General features: G+C 37.0%; 1 protein-coding gene across 1 annotated transcript in view; it reads left to right on the forward strand.

Moving 5' to 3' along the window:
- The window catches only part of AQR (aquarius intron-binding spliceosomal factor), a 55,143-nt gene that overhangs the window by 29,484 nt on the left and 2,853 nt on the right, over window positions 1–22,806 (forward strand). The window contains exons 18-34 of the mRNA XM_063290001.1: window positions 241–408; window positions 1,389–1,558; window positions 2,777–3,018; window positions 3,826–3,966; window positions 4,812–4,881; window positions 5,442–5,552; window positions 6,957–7,066; window positions 8,073–8,208; window positions 9,496–9,705; window positions 13,684–13,821; window positions 14,945–15,016; window positions 16,609–16,796; window positions 17,728–17,899; window positions 18,800–18,970; window positions 19,830–19,915; window positions 22,258–22,432; window positions 22,608–22,721. Coding sequence (XP_063146071.1) covers window positions 241–408; window positions 1,389–1,558; window positions 2,777–3,018; window positions 3,826–3,966; window positions 4,812–4,881; window positions 5,442–5,552; window positions 6,957–7,066; window positions 8,073–8,208; window positions 9,496–9,705; window positions 13,684–13,821; window positions 14,945–15,016; window positions 16,609–16,796; window positions 17,728–17,899; window positions 18,800–18,970; window positions 19,830–19,915; window positions 22,258–22,432; window positions 22,608–22,721 — 2,474 coding nt within the window. The remainder of the gene's footprint in view (window positions 1–240; window positions 409–1,388; window positions 1,559–2,776; window positions 3,019–3,825; window positions 3,967–4,811; window positions 4,882–5,441; window positions 5,553–6,956; window positions 7,067–8,072; window positions 8,209–9,495; window positions 9,706–13,683; window positions 13,822–14,944; window positions 15,017–16,608; window positions 16,797–17,727; window positions 17,900–18,799; window positions 18,971–19,829; window positions 19,916–22,257; window positions 22,433–22,607; window positions 22,722–22,806) is intronic.

Consider the following 22,806-nt stretch of genomic DNA (forward strand, 5'->3'; position numbering starts at 1 on the left):
TAGATTCCTTTGTAAAGCTGCACATTTCTGGCTGAGACCTTTGGTTGGGAAGGGGTCTATAGATTTATATAAATAAAAGCACATGGCTGAAAGCCAAGATGAAAATAACATTTTATTGAGTAGCTACATAAATGTTATTTCAAAACTATTTTGACTTTGTTTTCATGGGCTTAAATCACATTCTTTTAAATCACATATTTAAAAATGTAGAAGATGAATTCTTTTTTTTTTTTCATTCAGGTTTGCGCAAACATGATGTCTGCTTTTTAATTACTGTCCGACCCACACAGCCTTATGGTACCAAGTTTGATAGAAGGCAGCCATTTGTGGAACAAACTGGCCTTGTTTATGTCAGGGGATGTGAAATCCAGGGCATGCTGGATGATAAGGGGCGTGTCATTGAAGAGGGTATGATAATAAACCTTTGGTTGAAATCTTTATTATGGTTGTGAAATTTCATCCTTAATCATATGGGTGAGGAAAACTGGAATCAGAATGATGCCATTTAATATGTGTTCCCTTTCCAATAGCAGCAGTCACACAATCCTTAATGAGGACTTCCAAATAAGCTAAAGAAGTACTCATCCTGAAGGGGTAGAGCTGAGTTGATTTTGTCAGCCCAGGCTTTCTTGACTTTGTTTTGTATTGCTGTTGCCATTGGTTGAGTTTTAAATTGGTTGCTTTTATACTTGGGATCAATGTCTGCTTAGTGGAAGAGGAAAAACATAACAAAAACTTGTGTTCTCTAAATATACTTTCCTAAAGTAAGGGAGTATACGGAGGAGCGGAATAAGGCTGTGAATGAAGTATTACCTTATCATTTGGGGATATATTGTCCGTTATATTCTTGGTGATGTTGAGACTCTGAAACTAACATTCCAAATTCATTATCTGGGCTCATGCAAACAATGATAGTGAGATATATCTAATGTAGAGATGTGGGATATGCAATACTGTTCAAACCAAACTGGGAGTGGTTCAGATTTAGAACACTTTTAGAATGGTTGGAACAACATCATAACATTTCTGAGGTCAGAACAATGCATTTTAACTCGATACATTTCAACAAAATATGTCTTTTGAGAGGAGTTATGCCAATAAGGCATGATCCAACGTCAAAAAAGGGTGCACTCTCAAATTCTGTCATGGTTTCTGAATACTATTAAAGGTGCTATTCCTTTCAGAAGGTTGATCATTGGCTGTGATAAAGAAAAGGAAATCATCTTATGCAGTATTAGAGAGAGCTGGGTATGGGGAAAAGAAACAGCAAAAGCTGGAATAAGTTGGAAAGGACTGGCTACAGCCTGAACTGATCTCTCAAGCACTTTTTATGATTTTTTTTAAAAAATGACCAATTTTAAACTTGATTTGTCTTTCCATGCAAGCAGGGCCGGAACCCAAACCAAGAATTAAAGGTGATTCAAGAACATTTAGAGTGTTCTTGGATCCTAATCAATATCAACAAGACATGGCCAGTACCATCCAAAGTGGAACAGAAGATGTGTATGAAACATTTAATATAATAATGAGAAGGAAACCAAAAGAAAACAATTTTAAAGTAAGTTGTAATATGCTTTCTTTTCCCAAGTAGTTTATGTTTCACCCTCCAGAATATTTGTTTAAGCACACATTAAAAGAAAGTTGTCCGAATTATTTCCTTGCACTGCAGTTGTCTCTGTTCAATCTGTGCTACCAACCGTGGAGAAAACATATCGTAGACCTAAATGTCTACTTCCAGTTAAATCTGTTTGGTAATGCGATGGTAGAATAATAAATGCTAAGTAAGCGTTGTTTAGTGATGGTGGAATTCCCAGACAGATAATCAAATATATCCCACAGAACCATCTGTTTCCATTGCTAGCACTGTAATAAATATGTTAAAATGGTATTTGCTTTTTCTAAGCGAGATGGCTTTAAACTGCCTCAAAGGCAAAAAAAAAGATTATTCAGACTTTTATTGTAGATGGTTTTCCTTTGAAGTTCTAAAAGACTATTTGCAATTTAGTTACAGTCAGACATCAAGTTAATGCAGAAATGGCTTGACAGTGCCTCTAGTTTCACATTTTTCTCATGTTTAAAATTAAACCAATTGATTAGATTCAGCTTTGTTATAGGATAGTTGCATCCTAGAGGATTGTTATCCTTTAGTCGATGAATGCCTCCTTACATAAGAGAAAATAAGATGAATTTCTCTCACTAATGACAAATGTTGAATAATTTATCAGGTAGATAGCAGAAGCATGATTCCTTTGCTTAGCCTGCTGGAAAAAAATGGTGTAAATCTTATGTTGACTGCTAGGGTAAAGAAGTATGACAACTGTGAAAGCACAGAGTCTCCATCATGTCAGGATTCAATATTGATTTACTGTATCGGCCCTCATCAAGTCCTTTATTGTGTCCAGGCACTGGCTTAGAGTATGTGCCAGCCGTCCTGAAAATGATAAACTAAAACTATTCATTTTATTTCACACCTTGTGCTTTCTCGATACTTTTTTATATAGTTCTCAGAGCAGAAATATCCATAAGATCAAAAGTATTAATAGCACATATGAAAACAGAAGTAAAATAAAATCCACAAAAGACTCAGTTTTATATGTATTCAGTAGCAAAATGATCAGCAAGAAGCTTTTTATGAGCTGATATCATCAGAAAATGTAATTTATTCAGCCAGGCTAAAGCCATATATCAGTGGCCAGAATAGGTCATGTACAGTTAAATATGACTGTATCTAAAACTGAATAAATCTATTACTTATGCATTCTATACATTATTACAGGCTGTTTTGGAGACTATAAGAAATTTGATGAACACAGACTGTGTTGTTCCTGATTGGCTGCATGACATTATCCTTGGTTATGGTGACCCAGGCAGTGCTCACTACTCAAAAATGCCAAATCAGATTGCCTGCTTGGATTTTAATGATACCTTCCTTTCCATTGATCACTTAAAAGCTAGCTTTCCTGGATATAATATTAAAGTAACTGTGGAAGACCAGGCATTGCAGATTCCTCCATTCAGGTGAGACATTCTTCTTTGTACAAATGTGGATGTCTTTATATAAGCATGTCGTTCATTAAAATAATGGCACTGTTAGCATTTTATCTGTTGGTGAAATATGCAAGTATTATATTCGTGGAAGATGTAGCTCTGTGATCTCTTTGAGACCATTTTGTGGGGCACCATCTTGATTTTAGCTCAATTCAGTAATGCAGTAGGCAAGTACAGCAGCTTACAATTTGCAAGTGCAGAACAATTTCATCAGAACATAAGCAGTGCCCTGTTGGATCAGTCCCCTGGCTCACGTAGTCCAGAAGTCTGTTCTCACATGGCCATCCAACTGCACTTGGAAGCCCACTAGTCTCCTAGCATTTCTGCCTCTGGAGATTCCAAGCAGCAGCTTTTGTGCCCATTGAAAAGAGCTCAATAATGCAGGCTCTCTTCTATGATTGTAAAGCACTTGTTTCCCTTAATTTCCACTTTATTAGTAAGAAGTGTCAGCTTTTAATTGCTTTCCCTATTTTGGTCTCCCCTAAAAAATTGTTTATCTTGTGTTGCTATTGACTCCAGCAATTCTTTTCTTGTATGTAGAACTGTTTCTTGATTCAAGTCTCTTTCCTTAGAACCAATTATTTTTTTTAAAAAAATGTGCTCTCTTGATCTTCAGTCATTCCAGAACAGTTTCCCTGTATCATACTGCCTTCTGCATTTTTCCTACAAATAGCAATATGGTTCTGAGTATTCAAGGAGGGCTATTCTGTGTCTAAAATGGTCTTTTAACAATCAAGCAGCATTTAAAGCTGAAGGACTGTGATTTTTTTCCAATAGGATAACATTTCCAGTCAGAAGTGAGACAGGAAAGAAACGGAAAGAAAGTGATGAAGAAAATATTGAAAGTGGTAAAACACTAATTGTTGAGCCACATGTCATCCCTAACAGAGGACCTTACCCATACAATCAACCCAAGCGGTAATATTGCAGTAGCTTTTTGTGGAAGAATATACGTGACAGTCAAGTGGTTGAGTCAAGCAGAGGGCATGTTTGTTAGAGTAATGCTGTCCTTAATTTAAAAACACGGATCCATGTTTACATGGGCTGGTGTTACCCTTGTAATATGATTTGAGATGACGTTATTTAATTGCAGTAAATCTGCTGATACACAGTCATTTTGTTTTGCTGGCAGTCAAAGTGTTGTCTGTGCATACATGAGCAAACAGTTGGAGTCAGCTTTCAAAGCAGCTGTGTGAGCCTTGCAAAAGATGCAGCTGCTTTAATGATTTGAAAAAAAGATCTTTTGTTCTTGGTAATCTCTTCAAATGCTTTGTATAACTTTAATATTTGTGATAGTGTTATATTGTTTACTGCTCTAGATAGTTTAGTGGGGTAATTTTATTGGTATGTGAACTCATGAATGCTAAAATGACATTTAGCAATAAATTCTCAATCTGTTTAAGCTTGGTATTAAAATATTTCTTCTGAAATAGATTAAATTAGCTCTTTAGGTCAGTGGGCTTGCAGTACCCTAATTGCATATGGGGACCTATAACTTAATTTCAGGAGGGTAGCATGATGACTTGGAGTAATATTATGTTATATCAGTTCTTAAAGTAGGAATTTATTTCTCTTGTTATATGTAGATTCTTTCCTCTTCCCAATTCCTTTAGAAAGCAGATGTAGGAACCAAGCTTCTTTGACTAAAAGGATGGATAAATATGATAAAAATAAGCATAAAAGCATCTTGAAGAAGTCCATTCAAATTGGGACTAGTATACCATGCCCTGGATTAACTGAATTTATGTTAATTCAATTTTCAGCAATACCATTCAATTTACTCATACCCAGATTGAAGCGATCCGTGCAGGAATGCAACCTGGTTTGACAATGGTAATAACAATAATATTCTTTACTAATAGCTAGTAAATAAAAATTCTACATTCTTCTACCAAATATGTAAAACTAAATGGTGCCAAATATTCAGTATGGTCATTAGTGATGATTTCATATTTTTCACTAGAAATTAAAAAAAGGAGTGAAAGGACTTTTTCTAATGAGAGTTATTACTGTGCCAGCTTACTAAGATGGGCTTTCTTTAATTGGAGTTTACCCTTTATTCTGTACAGTATAATAGAATAAAGTAATAGAATCTGTACAGAGTTTAAGCAGAATAGTAACCAGAGAGCTGAAAATCATAGAGAACCAATAACACCTGGCTCAGACCTCTAGATGTCTAAGATCTAGAGCTTCTAGATGTTTTTGTTCCATGTGCTTTCACTTCCCAATGAGTATTTACATCCTGTTCCCTCCTAAGTAATGTTCTTTATGGTGATAGCTTCATTTTTTAAAAGGATTTTACTCTTCTGACTGTTCTGAAATGTCTACTTTTTGAGCAGTTCTTCCTCAAGTGAATAAAATGCCAAATATATTATGTCTCCCCCCCCCCCCAGGTAGTAGGGCCACCTGGTACAGGTAAAACTGATGTGGCAGTGCAGATAATATCTAACCTCTATCACAACTTTCCTGAGCAGAGGACTCTTATTGTCACACATTCCAATCAGGTAAATAAATCAAATATTCCTTTATTACTTTTAAATTATCTTTATTTTAGTTTCAAAAAGAAATGCGACATTTGCAGATGGTCCCATTAGAAAGAAAATAGGCTTTTTCTGTGATTTACTAATTTGATCTGGGAAATTTCCCGTTTGGATGTATCTGAGCAGCTATTGACACTAATTGAACTACACTTGAGATTCATCACAAGGTCAGGAGAACACATGTTTATAGTGATGACATTTCTGGGGATCAGTGATTCTATACACCATAAACAGAAAAAAAAAATGCATTCAGAATACAGGAATTAATCTTTAGAACTTAAAATGGCTGGAGATCAAATTTCTGAAGGAATATTTCTTCCATATAATCCTGCCCAGACCCTACTGTCATCTTCTGAGGCATTTATGTTGATGCTTCATTAAATAAAGTGGTAGCTATGTAAGTCTTGTTGTGTAAAACTAAAATGTGAGGTATTTAAAGACCAACGAGAAGGCTTTTTCAGTGGTATTGTCCATTATGGATTGTTTGCAGAGAGACTCTTGGTATCTAAGTTTGCCTCTGGTTGGATTAGGACTTACATGCAGAGTAATAAAACTGTTCTGGCAGACCAGATGAAGAGTGTTTTTATGCTATTCATTCAAATATAATTATCTTAAATCAGTTGCCAATTTAATTAGATTTAATCTAATTTAGATTTAATTTAGGGATTAGACAAATTCATGGAAGATTGTTCTATTGAAACTAGCACACACACACACACAGAGCAATTATCCATACCCATCATACCTGTTGTTAGGACACCATGATATTATTACTAAGAACCAATGTAATGGCTTGGTATTAGTGCAGAACTGGGGAGACCTAGCTTTAGGTCCAGCTTTAGCTGTGGAAACTCACATGGGTCAATCATTTGTTCTCATGCCAATCTACTTCATAGAGTTTTGGGGGAAAAAAACGAGGAAGTGGATTTGGAGAGGAAATGGAAAATGGAGAGGAAGAACTGGAGTGCTATGTAGAGCAGTTTGAATTCTTAGAGGAAAGGTTAAATCTACATTAATATTCAGAAATTGGAGAGTATTGGCTCATGCCTGGTAAACATCCCTAAAACATCTGATTGATTGCTATCAGAAACAAAATTAGATGGATCCTATGCCTTATATAGCAGAGTCTTCCATAACTCTTAGTCCTGAATGAATAAAGAAATGCCTCTCTAAAGTCTTGGTTTGTTTCAAAGCACAGATCAGGCCTTGCATATAGTGATTAGGATTCTAATGTAAATATTCTCTTCATGTTTGTTTTCAATTTACTTCTTCTGAAAATAGAAATAATTATTCTAGTATATCAAATTCCCTTTAATACCACCCAATTTTCTAAAATCTACTCTTTTGGTTCCTCTTGTTAACCTCTAGGCTTTGAACCAACTGTTTGAGAAAATCATGGCTTTAGATGTTGATGAGCGTCACCTCTTGCGTCTTGGTCACGGAGAGGAAGAACTGGAGACTGAGAAGGATTTCAGCAGGTGAGTCAACAGCAAATAAAAAACTAAGCCGCACAATCTACCCACCCAAAAAAAGTTGTATGCTTTGTATTTTTTATTTTTCTTGTATTCATTGCACAAAAGCAAGGGATAGATCAGGAAGACTTGCTTATATTTATGGTGCAATTTTCTGTTCTAGGCAAATTTTATTTCTGGACATGTAAAGATCATTTTACAGTATTTCTGGATACTACAGCCAATGAGCTATGAATGTTTATTATGTGATAATGAGGGGAATATATATTAGGGTCTGTATGACTTGAAATTAAATAAATCATGCGGAAGTGGAATTATTGAAATTATTGAAATGTTACATCCAGAAAAGCAAAATATAAATGATAAGTTTTAAATAAACTAGCAGTGCTAAAGGATTTTTTTTTCAGTTTCCTTCACCTCTCCAGTTGTTTAATCTTTAGTTTGTCCGCTTATATGTAAAGGGATTTAGAAGATATGAGCAAGCTGTTACAGAGGGACTTGAAGAAGAGATTATGCAGTCCAGAGATAGAAGGAAGCATGAGAAAAAAACTCTAACCTTGATTTTGTTTAGAATAAGATGAAACAGGGAGTGGCTTTCAAGATGCTATTAATACACCTACAGCAATCATTCCTGGAATCCCTGCAATGTCTGTTTCTTGACACAGGCACCTTGAAGTACTGGGTTATTGAAGGCTGCAGCCCTGCATCAAGTAGCTCTCAAAACTAAATATATGCAAATACAAAACAGGTGCTTCTTTAAAGAATTATTTTAGGTACCTCATGTTCATACATGTACCTTGTAGGCTTTTTATTAGTGACAGACTGCTCTTGAAGCTTTCTCAGAACAAATGAAAATATGTGAGAACATTGACCAGAAAATAAATTTGCAACTTCTCTCCCCCCCCACCCCCAATTAAGTATAGAACAACTTTGAAGAAACGTAGTTCCTTTAGAGCTTTCAAAGTGGTTCAGTCATATATCTTATTCTTCATTATGTTAATCTGATCTGCAGGTATGGAAGAGTAAACTATGTCCTGTCTCGGAGACTGGAACTTCTGCGAGAGGTTGGGCGATTACAAGAGAGTTTGGGTGTCCCAGGAGATGTTTCCTACACTTGTGAAACAGCTGGTCATTTCTTTTTATATCAAGTAAGAACCTGACAGACCAGACTTATAGTTCGAAGTGATAGAGATCAACAGTGCTGTCCCCACAGTATCCAGACTCCTGTGGCTGCTCAACCATGTCCTATAGCCCATTTATTGCCTCAAGTGAAACAATACGTTAGTCTTGAAATGGCATGGTTTTGATTCTGTCTGAGGCACATTGGAATATAACATGCTCATGTTTTAAATCCCACCACCAATCATGTCCCACTAATAGGATGATAACAGCAGAAGAACTTTCCATCATTGTCCATGTCTCTTTTCCCTGATGAGATGGAGGTTTATTGTATCAAACAATATTCAACATCCTTTGACCAGCCTTCCAGGAGAAATAAGATGGGTCCCTAAATGAAGATACTACAAATACAAACATAGTTGGGAATTGGCAGAAAGCTTTTAGAATTTGGATTGAGATATTAGTTGTGTTTCATTTTAAAATGTAACTGGCAATTAAGCTGTAATTATGCTCTTACTTGTTTTTGTTGCTGTTGTTTAACCTCTGTACATAAGGAATCATAATTAGAAAGGCCAGTGGTTTTGCCTTAGTATGATATTTGTCAAGGAGTCTTAACTGGCTTATGCTCTGTCTTGATTATATATTTGAAAGTATTAATCCACCTTGATCGTTATGAAATGCATTCTAAAAGAAAAGTGCTTAGCACTTTTAGTATTTGCACAAAATTCCAGTTAAAGGTTTCATGGCCCATTACAAGGAATAAACTTTTAGCATCTAAAATGTTTTATGAAACAGGCTATCAGTAGTAACGAAGAATGAATATGTTATGCAAATAAGGTGTAATTCAGAAAACCCCACATATGAGAGGATAATGTTTCCACATTTTTGAACTACCTTTTTGGTAGTGTTCCTTCATGATTTTTGTTTTTGTTTTGGGGGGGTGCCTTCAGGTCAGTTTTTTGACTCCTGGCAACTGCTTGGACAAGTCCCTGCAGTTTTCATGGCAAGGTTTTTCAGAAGGGGTTTTCCCTTGCCTCCTTCCTAGGGCTGAGAGAGAGGGACTGGCCCAAGGTCACCCAGCTGGCTTTGTGCCTAAAGTGGGACTCGAACTCACAGCCTCCTAGTTTCTACCCTGATGCCTTCACCACTACACCAGACTGGCTCTTTCCTTCACAATACTTCAAAGTGCTTGGCGCGGAAGGATGGTTTTGCAGTGGGAGCAAGGCACAGAAGTCATAGTGTATTTCCATAATTCTGTACAAGCCTCTTTTGACTCTGGCTGTATTAATATATTTTCCTTTTTCTTTTAAAATCAGGTAATGTCTCGCTGGGAAGAGTATATGAGCAAAGTGAAAGCTAAAGGCAGCAAGCCTACTGAAGTTGCTGATATCTGCAGCTTTTTTCCTTTTCACCAATATTTTGCAAATGCCCCTCAGCCAATTTTTAAAGGCAGATCTTACACTGAAGATATGGAAATTGCTGAAGGATGTTTTAGACATATTAAGAAAATATTTACTCAGCTCGAGGTAAGATTAACAAAATGAGATAATAATCTGGCATTTTTAGTTAGAAAAATGTAACTATCCCACAGTGCTATAATGGATTTATATAAGGTCCTTCAAATTAGACCTCATTGAGCAGTGAATATTTTTTTTCCCTTTGGTAAATGCAATGGAGGTAGTAAACTGCCCTGAACTCTAAATTTTCAGAACTTATAAAAGAAAAAAGCTTCCTCCAACATCCCCCACCCCAGTCTCCCAAATTTAAAGTAATTTGAGTGTTCTTAGGGATTAAGCGGGCCAAGATTCTTGTTTCGGGAGTGGATGTGCATGCTTGCTTAATACTGACAATTTTTTAGGGAGCATGCAATTTTTGACCTTATCCAAGAAAATGTTTTTCAATGCAGGGTACACATGTTACCGTTGCTGTGCAAAAAGACACTCGGTGTGACTCACTTCCCAAATCTGTATATGAGGGAGAAAAAGAGAAGAGTGACTGCCCAGAGTCCCTCTTCTGGGGGGAGATGGGCGGTGGCAGAATTGAAAAATAAATAAATAAATAACTGGGCTCCAAGTGAACCTGCAGAGGCAGATTGTTATGATTGTGTCCTGGGAACGGCATTGTAGTAACCCAGGAAGGAATGGAGGAGGCACTGCCCCACCGTAGTTGCAGGGAAGATGCTTCACCACTCCTGTCTCCTTTTGGTGCATATTGGAGAGAGGTGAATTCTAAATCTAAACAAGAAACTTTTTCTGATTTCTATGCATCTCAGTGACCTACTGAAGACCAAAAATCTGAGCTGCACACCTTCTAGAAACAAATAAATCCCCCTATAGTTTTTCATTCACTTTTGTTCCCTTTCCCTTTGTATAAGGGAACAATAATAGAGGACATTTTTCCAATCATGGGGCCTAGATGTAGTCTTCACAAACATGTTAAAAAGGTCACACACACATCTGTAAAAACAAGCCACATCCATAGTTTAACAGTTCTTCCAATCGCACAATCTATACCTGCAGACTTAACATTTTTCATCATTCTCACAGCATTTATGACTCTAGGTTTTTGGCTTGGAAATAACATGTATGACAATTCTTTCAATTCTCCTCCAATATCATGACAATGATATCACTGTTGTTCCTGTAAACATCTCTTAAATATTCTTTCCTGCCTTTTCTTACTTGGTTTTCAAACCAAATCATTTTATCAAGTTTATTCCTAATTCCATTCAATCTGCCATATATTTATTTATTTGTTTGTTTGTTTATTTATTTATTTCAAACATTTATCTAGCTGCCCATTTTGCACCAAACTCTGGGTGGCTCACAACCAAGAGATAAAATAACATCTATTTACAATAAAAAATATTAAAACCAAAAAAAAAAAAATGCAAGGACCTAGCCCCTTAGCTAAATTTCCATGCTGCCCACAACAAGTGCATCTCACCAATCTCACCCTATCCCAGTGCTTGGGGGAAAAGCCGGGTCTTAAATGCTTTTTGGAGGGTTAACGTGTAGGGGCCTGCCAAACTACAGGTGAAAGGGCAGGGGCTACCTCAGAGAAGGCACACTTCCTAGGTCCCATAAGATGGCAACATTTAAGGGAGGGGACTAGGAGCGTGCCCGCCCTATCCAATCTGGTAGGTCAAGCAGATGTCCTTAGGGAGTGGCAGTCCCACAAATAACTTAATCCTATGCCATATATGGCTTTAAAGGTAATAATCAGCACCTTGAATTACACCCAGAAGGAAACTGGGAGCTGGCACAGCTCGCACAGAAGAGGTATAATGTGGGTGAACCTAGGGGCCCACTAGTTGTGAGCACTTGCTGCCGCATTCTGGACCAGTTGTAACTTCCAGGTAGTCTTCAAGGGCAGCCTTATGTAGAGTGTGGTGCTATAATCCAAACAGGAAGTGACCAAGGCATGACTGATCATGAGGAAGGCCTCCCGGTCCAGGAAAGGCCTTTCTATAGACTTGTCATTTGGTCCAGTTCACCCAGTTCCAAAACTACTTTATTTCCATCAAAATAATTCTCCAATTTGCCTGTCTCTTTTAATCTTAACTATTTCTTGCTGTCACTGATCACCTTCTTTATAACTATTCTTTTTCTTTCCTTACACATTATACATTATCTTCCTCTTGTCTGGTCTTTTTTTTTTTTTTTTGCAGCAATCATTGCTTTATATGTTTGTAACTAATCAGCAGTCCTTTTTAATCCATCATTCAGCCAGGCATTTTTTTAAATACTTACCATTAATGCACTTTCATAGTACTTCTACGGCACTTAGTAAATATCATTCTTTTCACTCTCTTCCAAACAGCTTCCACATCATACCACTTTCTATTCCTTTTGATTGTCATCATAGATAATCAAATCACTTATACTTTATTTTTCTAGAATATATTTATTTATTTGCAATGCAACTGCTCTAATTCTGAATGGCCCTGAGCAGTGTATGGCAACAAAATGAAAATGCATAGCCTAATAGCTAAACATTAAATACTCAAATGCACATCCTCACTCAAAACCTCTAGGAGCCTAAGGCAATACAGCCTTGGCTGCTTGTGAAATGCTAAGAAGATAAAGGGTGAGAGAGTTCCATATAGTGGGGGCTGCTAGAGAGAATGCCTGACATTTAGCCCACATCCATGAACCCTATGAAGGTGGGGAATTTTCAAGATGACCAGATAGGCATATTCCATTTTGGCAAGGTGTTGGCCAAATATATCCTAGTGCTCTGCCATACAGAGCTCTGTTCACACCCCACTTGGCTGTCTAAAGAAGCTGGGAGGGGCATGGGTCTAGCCTACAGGTGGCAGAGTTCCAACTACAGAAAACCCTATCTTCTTCCTCCAGTCCCACAAACTCAAAAAGAATCCCAGATTACACCACAAGATGCCACCTCACCCATCACTATGAACTCTGCCCAGTGGTATCCAATCCAGAATGGATATGAGTGACTGTATCCACCAAGAAAGCCACAAAGTCATCCAGCATGTCTGCAGGCATTTTATTCTGGTTATCTGGTTCAGATAACTCTAAAAAGAGGTACCAAGAAGAAATCCATGGATGCAGTAAACAGAGGGGGAAAAAAATCTGCTTCACTGCTTTTATGGCTACTGTATAGGCTTGAATGTGAGCTCTGACCAGTGTGTGATCACATTCACTTTTTTTTTTTGGGCTGCTATTGCACTAGGCATCTTTTCAGTTGTGTCATTTCTTTCAGCTGCTCAGTAAACCAGGGAGCCATCTGGGATCAGTGGGCAGAGACTTGGTGGACTAGTCTGATCCAGTTCTCTGGCCACTTCTGGATTCCACAGATTGGTCAGGCCTGACATGGAACTGTCTGCCAAAGTGTCTGGGAAATCCCTAAGTGCTATCTGGAAACCTTCTGGATCCATTGGGCACCTGGAGCAGACCATTCTAAGTGGTCTTCCAGCCTTGTGGAGGTCCACAACGTCTGTGAGCCACAGTTTGATGAGGAAGTGATCTGACTACAATAAAGGAGTAATGTTAATGTCTTCCATATTCAGATCATGTTTCAAATCATCTGAAGTAAAGAGCATATTTCCTGGGTCCTACTAGGTGGCATTGTTTCATACGAAGGACCCAAAGCATACCCAACCTGTTGGAACTCATGGGATGGGCAGAAACAGTTGGAGATATTCAGTCCTCCTGTGCCATGAAGGCCATTTAGGTGGTAACCAGAACCTTGAATTGCACCTGGAAGTCTATAGGAAGCCTGTGCAATTTGCAAAGTAGTAGTGTTACATGGGCATACTGTGATGTACCTGTAACTACCTGTGCCACTGTATTCTGCCTCAATTGTAGCTTCTGGATGGTCTCCAAAGGCAGCCCCATGTAGAGCATGGGATATATAAGTAGAACCTTAGTGCTCTAGATTACATTTGTTCTGTTTGATGGCAGCTTGATAGTTTATTGAAAATATTAGTGTTCTGATCTTTTTTCACAGAATTTGGGTATTTTCTTTTCTTTCTGTAGGAATTTAGAGCATTTGAACTGCTCCGGAGTGGACTGGACAGATCAAAGTATTTACTTGTGAAGGAAGCGAAGATCATTGCAATGACTTGTACTCATGCTGCATTGAAACGCCATGACTTAGTTGAGCTGGGTTTTAAGGTAATACCATAGTGCACAAAATACTAAAACTTCCTTAAATCTGCTATCTTGACTCTTTTATCAGAAGTCATTGATGTTAAAGATTATCCCTGTTTTTGTTTGCTACTCAAATGGTGATTGCAATAATTTATCTTTTTAGAGATTTTTAAAGATTAGTGCTCTACAGTGCTTCAGATTTTATTTCTGAAAGGTGCTTCAGAATGTGTGGAAGTATGAACACAGCATCTGTCTGCAAGATCTTAAAATCTTTTCTCTGGGATCACAAAGCAGCTGCAGAGGTGTTGCCTTTAAGCCACTGCAGACAGGTGGTTCCTGCTCACTCCAAAGCACTTTTTAAAGATTCTGAGATTGAAAGGGTTACATAACACTAATAAAGATTATAGGTGGATAAGATGTACATTATAGAAAGGCAATAAAGAGGTAGATTCTTACTTTGAATTGTTATATTGGTCTCAACTTTATTGATCACTTTCATGGAAATGCTTTGACATAGACTGAGTTCAAACAGTGCACTGAATCACAACCAAACAAGCCACATAAAGCTTAGCACTATATGTGTATCCAACCAATATAGTTTGTTACCCATGGTTTAGAATGTTATGTGAACCCAGCCAATTGTGACTTCTTTAAAAATCATGGTTAGGGAAACCATGCTTAGTATGCATAAACCAAAATAGAATATTTCATTTATTTATGGGCAATTTTTCTATCCCTTTTCTAATTGCAAAGCAACCAGAATGAACTGACAGATCTATGCATGTTGCAAGCATGCTAATTCAAGTGCATTTATTGTTATACCAATCATTAAGGAATAGAAAAATACAGGTACTCTGTTGAAATAATAGTTTTGGGCAGCAGATGGGTAGAGTTATGTGTGTGTAACTTAATTCTGTCTGAACTGTTCATACCATTTACTTTTAACTGAAGACTTTTGTTTATGGCAGTACATATGAGATTATCCAAGAAATTACATTTACTGTAGGGCAAATAAATTATGATGACAACATTTTATTTAATATGTTATTAGAACCTGTATGCCTTTTGGTAAGCAAGTAACCATTGTCTTAAACTAAGTGCATCAGCTTCTGAGTTTGGCTAATATATTTCATTTCTGATTTCTCAGTATGATAATATCTTAATGGAAGAGGCTGCTCAGATCTTGGAAATTGAAACTTTTATACCACTCCTTTTGCAGGTGAGAACTCAAGCATTACATGACTTTATGACCTTTACAAATTATTAAGAAACTGTTATTCCAGTGGATTGATGTTTATGAATAGTAGAAAGCCTTATTTAAATACTGTATCAGAAATGTCATGATTCATATCTTAAAGAAAGTTCTCTTGACAAGAATCTGTCTTCCGAGTCATTTTCAGAAGAAAGGAGATAATGTTCTAGACCAGGAATCACAAACTCAGGTCATCTGAAGGGCCACACGAGGGCTTGTTCCTTAACCCAAGGGCTACAACAGTGAAATATACAGTATTTTGTTTTCAATTAGGCATGTGTCATCCATTCATAAAAAGTTATAATTCCTGCAAATTCAGCTCAATTTTAGATTATCCCTAATGGGAAGCAGACAAAAAATGATTGAAGATATTCTCTCACATAAAAAAAAGCAATTGCAAGTTGGTATTTTCCAGTTACAATTTAATGGGGAAGAATGGAAGCTTGGGGTTTCAAATCATGTTTAACATTGGAGCCCAAACCTTACCTATCTCACAGGGCTGTTGCAGGTGGAAAGCAGCCAGCTTGGGCCAGAAACAGGACTAGTGTCTTTGGAATATATATGCAGTTGGTGGTCTTGGTTAGGCCAGTACTGGGCTAGGCCCTTCATCCAGTTCAGCTCCTGGGTAACAGATGAGAAAGACTCCTGAAGAGAGTATTTTCCTGTGGAAAATGCAGCAGCTTCTTCACTTGAACCCAGCAGCAGAAATGGCTGGCAGAGACTGCACCAGGAGCACATCCTTGTTTCTGCCACTTGGACAGAGATGGTGTTCCACTCTCTCTCTTCTTGAAAGGTGAACTCACCACCCAAGCAAATTTGCTGGGGTTTTGCTAAGAGGTGCTACACTGCCCCTGCTTCCTACATCTACTCTGACAGATGGCTGTCAAGGAAGTCCTAAGCAGCTCTGGCCTCATCTCATCTGCCTGGCTGTTGCTGGGAAGGAGTTTAAAAGGGGCGGGCCACAGGCAAGTGGGGTTGCCTGCTCTCCTCACCCTTGCTCCAGGTGCTCACCACCACCAGCTTCTTCCCTTCCCACAGGAAAGGAGGGCAGAGGCAGGAAGCGTCTGGAGTGTGGTATCTCTCAACAAACTGGGCCTCAAGGAGAGCATACATCCCAATGCAAAAGAGGACAGAATGCACTCCTAATGTGGCCTCTACAAGCTGCACCAGCAGCAGGCTGACGAAGCCCAGACCAAGCTGTGATGGCACTTTGAGGCAGAGTTGACAAAGTGAGCTGGGGGGCTGCGTGTGGCCTGTGGGCCGTGAATTTGAGAACTCTGCTCTAAACAGTCATAGAAGAAGAGAAAAATGCAGTTTGGAGAGTTGTATTACAAGAAAGGCTGTTTTTAATATTTAGTGTTGATGAACCTGTTTACTTTAGAAATACAGACTACATTAACACAGCTTTTTTTCCTTGATCTTGTAGTTGTTTAATGTAATTGATGTGTAGAAGTCAAAGCTAATATACTAAATCAGTTCAATCATTTACAGTACAATCATAGTTTTCGATCAATCATATGTAATAACATTAATGCTAGAGTCTTATTTGTATTTAACAGAACCCACAGGATGGGTTCAGCCGATTAAAACGATGGATAATGATTGGGGATCATCATCAGTTGCCACCAGTCATTAAAAACATGGCTTTTCAAAAATATTCAAACATGGAACAGTCTCTCTTTACACGGTTTGTTCGTGTGGGAGTGCCAACCATTGACTTGGATGCCCAAGGGAGAGCAAGAGCAAGGTAAGGCATAGGAAACATTTAAAGGAAACGGCTTTGAATGATGGGAAAAAATGCTAATATTAACCTCTGTCTTAAAGGTTACATTGTGTTTGGTTTGTAATTTTAGTGAAATTAGTTATTCCATTCTGAGGTATACTTTATCACATACTTTATCTATCCTTTGCATATACTTTATCTATCCTTTGCAGTGTTCTTGGTGTTTTCTATGCTGTTACTCCCTTTTTATACTGCTGCATTATTAAGCACTTCATGGGTCTTCAAGAAAGCATATGGGGGACAAAGATGATTAATGGTTGTTGTGATTATTGTGATTTTGCTTTTTGTTGCCTCTTGTAAGTTACTCAGAACTATTGGAACTGAGTACATACAAGACTAAATAAATAAATAAATATCTGTCCTTTAATATGCAAATAGTAGGAATTAATTTGTTCTAAGACTATTTTTTTCATATGTTGTATATGAAGCAATTTAGTATATTAAGAATGTTTATAATGTTGAGTTTATTTAACTAATTTAAGAAGGCCCAAAAGTTCATAGGTTACATTCCATTGATTTGTAATGTTGAAAAAAGGGAACTATTCTGTGGATTGTGCTAAACCACTGATTCAGGTGATGCTCTGTGCAGCCTGAATATAACATTACAGGATTAGTTCTTTCTAATCTTTCAGGCTCCTTTCAAACATTGAAAATATTTTTTTCTTAATTAATATATATAAAATATATAAATACATCTATTTAGAATGCGGAACTACCTTCTTGAGATCCTGAAACATGCTTTGTCACCTTGCTGCTTGATACAGTCCAAAGAGGTAGCTATCATCTGTTGAGACTGTAATGTTATATCTATTACAGACCATTACAGACTTTGAGAATACATTGTTATAAGGATTGTATTGAGTTAATTACTGCTTCCATTATGTTTTTCATAAAGCTTATGTAATCTCTATAATTGGCGATACAAGACCCTGGGTAATTTGCCGCATGTACAACTCTTGCCTGAATTCAGAACAGCAAATGCTGGGTTTTTGTATGACTTCCAGCTTATAAATGTAGAGGATTTCCATGGTGTAGGAGAATCTGAACCTAATCCTTATTTCTATCAGGTAAGAAATGGAGATCATTAGCTTTTATATTAACATGCACACTTTTCAGACAGTTAATTATTAAACTGAAAGGTACATAATATATCTACTGTACCTTGATTATGGTGTGATAAAATATGTTTAATAAATTAATAAGTAAATTTTATGACATTAAATTTGAAAAGAGCAATGCAGTATCTCTTCTTCACACACACACACACACACACATGTACAAACACCAGTGTTCAGAAAATGTTATTTGAGATGGTGAGGTTTGCAGTTAGTGTTACTTGCCTTGAATAAAGGTAGGATATAAATTCAATAAATAACAAAGTGAATTTCTGCTGGAGGCTTCTATAATTCTTTTGGCTAGCTCTGGGTTTAAAGTACCCTATAGTTGGTAAAGTACCCTAAGCTGGTCTTTTTGGAGACTGTCAGTCTGCTTCTGAAATATGTATATGCATTTATATAAAATTACCAATTAGAATACACAAGTAACATTAGAATTTAAACTTACTTTCTTCCTTAGAGGAGAATAAATAATTATGTTTACCATTAGAAAAAATAGACTGGAATCTGGCTTTTTTCCCCAAGTTGTGTTTATTAAAACTTGTTAAAGTGATTCAGTGAAGTGACACCCTGCTTTTAAAGCAGCAGAGTGGCTTCTTGTATGTTTATGGTCTTCTGTGCATGCATAGAAGCTCTCCCCGCCCATTGGTGGATCAGATCAGTTTGGCTCCTCCTCAACAGGAAGTAGAGTTCTTTGCCCTTCCAAGGCAGATCAGGTAGGATTAACATAGGCCTGGTGCATGTTGCTTCTTTTCAGTAAGGCTTGAAGTGATTTTCCCTGACCTTAGTTATATGAATATTCTATGATCCAACACATGAAACAGATGTGTACTTGTTTTTTAAACTTTCCAGAATCTTGGTGAGGCAGAATATGTTGTTGCACTGTTCATGTACATGTGCCTGCTAGGATACCCTGCAGAAAAGATAAGCATTTTGACAACTTACAATGGGCAGAAACACCTGATTCGGGATATCATAAATCAGCGTTGTGGGAATAACCCAATGATTGGAAGACCAAATAAGGTAACATTCCAAATAATAATCAGTTGCATGTCTCAACAAAAGTGCAGGGTAAATGCATCTAGAGTGCATTCATGATACTGAATATTGCTTGCAGATTGGATACTTTGCAAAATTGAAGTCATTCATGGGTTTTCTTGTCTAATTTAGTTTAATTAATTTAGCCTTCTAATTGGCAAATTGTAGGAAATAATATAACAAATCTATTGTGAGATATTAGATGTGTATACAAAAACTTTGTCCAGTCTCTTGTTACAAAAAGCATAGGTTTGCATTTCAAAAGAAAACAATTTTCCCAGTTTGTTGAAAAACAGTAAATAAATCCCCAAGGAGAATGTGAGAGTTAGCTCAGTTAGTGAAAAATATGACGGCAGATGCGGCCACTGCAAAAGAAGAAATAGATGGAAACTGACCATCTATTTCTGAAAAAAGATGACCATCTGAAAAGTTCTGATTTGATTTGATTTGATTTGTATGCCTCCTGATTCCAAATGACTCTGGGTGGCTCACAAGTGAAACCATTTTAAAAAATACAATAAGAAACAAAAATAAAGAATACGAGATACCAAGGTTGATGGAAACTGGACTGAAATGGAAGAAAGAAACAGGCCCACGCAATCCCTTTGGGTTTCACTCACCCTCGCCCAACATGGGCTCATATAGTACATGACAGAGGGTGGGAGTGCTTAGATCAATAAGTGTATATTTTTTATAAGAATAGTATTTTTACTGCTGTAAACTTGTTATCCTAATGGAGCAGTCATTTTCTTTTGATACCATTACCTCCATAGGCTGATTTGTTTAATTGGGGCAGGGGGGTGTCATTGAGATAGCAGTGAAGTGACCTCTATTTTTCTGCCAGGTGACAACTGTGGACAGGTTTCAAGGCCAGCAAAACGATTACATCATCCTTTCACTTGTGCGAACAAAAGCAGTTGGACACTTGAGGTATGCAACAATGTCTCTTCATACAGGGAACAGTGCAATTCTACCATAAATGGAGTATTGGTGAGCAGGAGATCGGAGTATTTATGAATAGAAGCTCAACTGAATCCTGTTTTATCTATCAATCAGCCACTGGAGTACATGCCTACTGTATCCAGGATTTGGGAGGGAGGGACAACTACAATGTGTAGTGAATATTCTTAGGAATTCATACAACACAGCTGAATTCCTAAAAGCATTCAATTATACATTGTAAGCGGCTGTTTTGTTTATTATAGTAAGCAGTCCTATTCTGCTGCTTGTGATTCTCTGACATAAATGCAGGTAACACAGTGTTTGAATTTATAAAGGTGTGATCTAGGTTTACTGAAGCACTGTCAAGATCAAGATCATTATTCAAACTGTATTGTAAATTTTAGATTATAACAATGTTCATTTATCAAACATGCAATAAAACAATAAAATTTAAAGTTATATAAAATCAGGTTATAGCCATTAAAAAAAAGTTAAAATAACAAAGTCATATTCAATAAATGAAGCTATGGAAGAGGTGTTTACATTATTCAGCTGCAACTTAGCAAAACCTTCCAGTCTCCACAGGGCGGGCATCTTCTGTGTTTTCAATAAAAATTCAATCTTGTGGGAATCTAGCGAGTATATGTTCCTTTTCAGAAGACGTGCTAAGTATTTGGTATGTGCAGCAGAGTAAATTGGGCAGTAAAGCAGATAGTGAAGGATGGCTTCTGGACAGTCCTCTTGACAGGGAAAGACTTGCTGGGATTTTTAGCTACTGGCCAGCACGTATAGCTGATGCCAGTTGTTGCATCCATACTCTGGTTAATGCTGATCAGAGGGAAGGGATAGTAATAATTTTCAGATATTCCTGACATTCAGCTTTGTTTTATTGTTGTTGCATGCCAAGGGGCAACTTAGTAGTCACTGCCTGAATTTGAATCAGCTTGTGCAGAAATATCACATACCCAGTTCTTAAAAGTCTGTGGAGGTACAATACATACATACATACATAAAACTGGTGCATATACACATGCATAAATGAGGCCCCTCAATGTTGTGAACCAATGAGAATGTTTCATTGGAATTTATGTCATTTATTCTAATAATCAAAGTTTGGATAACCAGTAATATGAAGGGGACATTACCTTATTCCAGTACTTAAAGGCTCTAACTGTAATACTTGCTTTAATAGGTTAGATACTGGACTCTGCATAGAAAAAGGATATGGGAGTATCTTTTGAGCTCCCGGAATGGTTCTGAAGAATTTATTATGAAAAAAAAAAAAATCAAAATTGTATGACGCAGAAATACCATATAACAGTCCCATTAAGGAAAAAGGGGGCTAATTTCATTTTCAAGAAACGTACTACTTGGGGAATTTGAAAGTTATCAGCAATGGTTGCATAGTCTGAGAATGGCTTCCATTAGTAACCTGTACAGATTTGATGGTGGTTGGGATACCACAGTGAGCAAGAAGGACTTTCTAAATTATTTTAGAAAGACATTAATATTGCATAGACTTTCTTTTATTGTCCAATAATAGTTAATTAGATGCTTGATCTTACTCTGCCACCTTCAGGATGTGTTCACTGACTCACCACTTATGGAGAAGACTTTCTCTTCATAAGGTGGATTCCCAGTTGATGTTGTAGTCAGTGAAAGGTGAAAGTTAAGTCTTTTCACAAAAGGTGCTTCCTTAGTTTATTGGCTCTATTTTGGTAGTTTTCTTTAGTACAAGTCAGATTCTAACAGCTAACTTATGAATGATATTGCTACTTGTGTATTTAGCAAACTTGAATTTTTAATATTCTATTTTAAATTAGGGAGGTGGAAAATGTATTGAGTTCAAAACAGCCATTGTTTCTGTGACTAGCTCAAAAGAAACCTTCTGTATTACTAAAGTTTTAAAAAAATTCAGAGCAACCCTTTTGGTTTCAAATAGGAAGCCTTGAAATAGGTCATCTGACCTGTTTCCTGACTTGTCCATACTTATATTTAAAACATTCCATAAGTGCAACATTGATTACAGCACCCAGTTTTAGAGCAGATTAATTGTGAAATTGAAATTTTCGTTTAAACATCTGTATTTCTGTTTAAAGTTTGTAACATAATCTGACATAGGGATCAGAACTGTTTTATCTTCAATTTTAAGGGGAAAATAGGCATTAATTTAATTCATATTAATTTTCACATTCAAAGAAAATAAATTCCCTGCTTTAATTGTTCAACAGGGTTTTTTGTTGTGAGTGGTCATAAGAGTGTTCAGGTTGTAAACTAAATATCACTGTTGGTTTTAAATAGTATAGCTGTTTAATTTTTTCTTCTTGAAGGGATGTCCGGCGTTTGGTGGTTGCTATGTCAAGAGCCAGGCTTGGTCTGTATATATTTGCAAGAGTGTCACTATTCCAGAACTGCTTTGAGCTGACTCCAGCCTTCAGCCAGCTTACCGCTCGTCCTCTTCAACTGTATATAATCCCTGCAGAGTATTTTCCAACACCTCGTCAGGTACAGCTAGCTATCTTGAACCAAATATATGGCATACGTTGTAAGAACTTAAACCATTTCTCTGTTTAAAAACATATTTATCATTAATATTATATTAGTTATTTTATCTGACTTAAGAAGTGCTCTTCCATTGTTTTAGTTTCAGACTTCTTTGTCATTTTCTTTCCTTCCTCAGAATGGAGAACATCCATCTCTTCAAGTTCACGTTATAAAGAATATGCCTCAAATGGCTAATTTTGTGTACAACATGTATATGCATATGATCCAAAGTACACACCAACACCGACAGGTAAAGAAGTTGAGAAAAACATTTGTTTAATTTAAATGCTCTGAGTGGAAGCATTGTTAATTATTTCTGATAACAAATGAATTTC

Source organism: Candoia aspera, chromosome 1, assembly GCF_035149785.1.
Source record: "Candoia aspera isolate rCanAsp1 chromosome 1, rCanAsp1.hap2, whole genome shotgun sequence".
In the NCBI taxonomy this organism is placed as follows: Eukaryota; Metazoa; Chordata; class Lepidosauria; order Squamata; family Boidae; genus Candoia; species Candoia aspera.